The following is a 1,580-nucleotide window of genomic DNA, read 5'->3' as shown; positions in this document are numbered from 1 at the left end:
AAGGGTCAATTCTCGTCGGATGGCATTGCGGCTGACCTTAGGCTTGAACTTGTGCAAAGGAGCATTGGCCTCCTTGAAAACGCTGTTGTGGGTAAAGTGATTGGGCGGCGGCTGCCTTTCTTTGTCCTGGAATCCGAAATCAGGAGGCAATGGGGACGCTTTGGGGACTTGCAGATCTCGACCATTGGGACCGATTGTTTTGCCTGCACGTTTGATTCGTTGGAGGCTAGGGACGCTGTCTTGTGCGGTGGCCCATGGTTTTTCAGCGGCAATATTGTCGGACTTGACCGGTGGACACCGGAATTCTCCCCGAGCTCCTTGGAGGGGCTGTCATCCCCCATTTGGATTCGGCTACCGCAACTTCCACTCCAGTACTGGGATCCAGAAAATCTGATCAGAATTGCCTCCATGTTGGGGGAACCGCTTTGGATCGACGCGCAAACAGGCGCACGCGGTAGACGTGAGTATGCTCGTATTTGCATTAAATTGGACCTTGCACTGAAGCTACAAAGTGGTATTTGGATCAACGGGTGGAAAGGGCGTTTCTACCAACGGGTTGAGTATGAGGGGCTTGGTCTCTCGTGCTTCGAATGCGGTCGTGTGGGCCATCGAAGGGATACTTGCCCAAGCCGCCCCGTTAGGGGGGATGACATGAATGCTGACATTTCTCGGGGAGTCCAACCCGGGGCTGGACGGGGTGGTGGCTCCAGCTCGGGTAGTGGCAGCAAGTCGCCGGAGAGTGTTGCTGCGGCTGTGGTGGGCACGATCACGCCTGCCCCTGTTTCGAATTGCTCGGCCAGCTCTTCGGGGTCTGGGAGTTCGAGAATTGGCAGTGCTGGAAGCTCTCAGCCTGCGTCGGCGGTTACTCGGGAGGAGATGGTGAAAGACAATGGTCCACCCGATTTGACGGAGGATGAAAAACTCTTTGGCCCGTGGAGCTTGGTTCCCCCGCGTAAGGGGCGTAAGCAGACCAAGAAAACTCCTGCTTCGGAGCCGGGACCACTGGGGGAGAATATCCCTAGACAGGTCAACTTGCTTGAAGTCAAGGAGCCCATGGCAACGAGGATGAAGGAAAACTTTAGGCCGAGCAAGGGGGACAAACGACCGGGACTTACGCCGCCGCTGCTGTTTTCGGCTGGAGCAAGGCCGACGAGACCGAAATTGGGGGCCTCTAAGGCACACTTTGACAAGGAATTGAGGGCGTTGGGCCCTATTGAGGAAGCCCCTCGGAAGAGGAGGAAGGACGGAGGTGCACCTACTAGCGGCGGGGACGCTTCCCCTATAGGTGTTTAATGTCTACGACCCTCTTTTGGAACTGCAGGGGGGCCCGTAAGAAGTGCACGGGCAACTACCTGCGTCACCTTGTGGGTGACAATGATGTGCACTTTGTTGGTCTTGTGGAGACCAAGGTGGAAACTCTTGACCGGGCTGAGGTCGATAAGATTATTGGCACCAATTGGGATTTCTTTCACTACCCCGCGATTGGGAAATCCGGGGGTATCCTTGTGCTGTGGCGGAAGGATCTAATCCACTTTGAGCTGCGGTTTGCGGATGACCAAGTTGTCATTGGTTCTATTACT

The 1,580-nt window shown here is 55.6% G+C and overlaps 1 protein-coding gene across 1 annotated transcript; it reads left to right on the top strand.

The window, feature by feature from the left end:
* Positions 1-59: 59 nt before the first annotated feature.
* Positions 60-1,293, top strand: LOC110097390 (the record flags this gene model as incomplete). The annotated part of the gene is made up of 1 exon (XM_020823747.1): positions 60-1,293. A coding segment is annotated over one exon (1,234 nt), but the record flags the coding sequence as incomplete, so codon positions are not given.
* Between the last annotated feature and the right edge of the window lie 287 nt (positions 1,294-1,580).

Source organism: Dendrobium catenatum, unplaced genomic scaffold (genome assembly GCF_001605985.2).
Source record: "Dendrobium catenatum unplaced genomic scaffold, ASM160598v2 original_scaffold_90703, whole genome shotgun sequence".
NCBI lineage: Eukaryota > Viridiplantae > Streptophyta > Magnoliopsida > Asparagales > Orchidaceae > Dendrobium > Dendrobium catenatum.
Note: the sequence above shows the minus strand (reverse complement) of the source record. Positions and strands in the feature narration are given on the sequence as shown.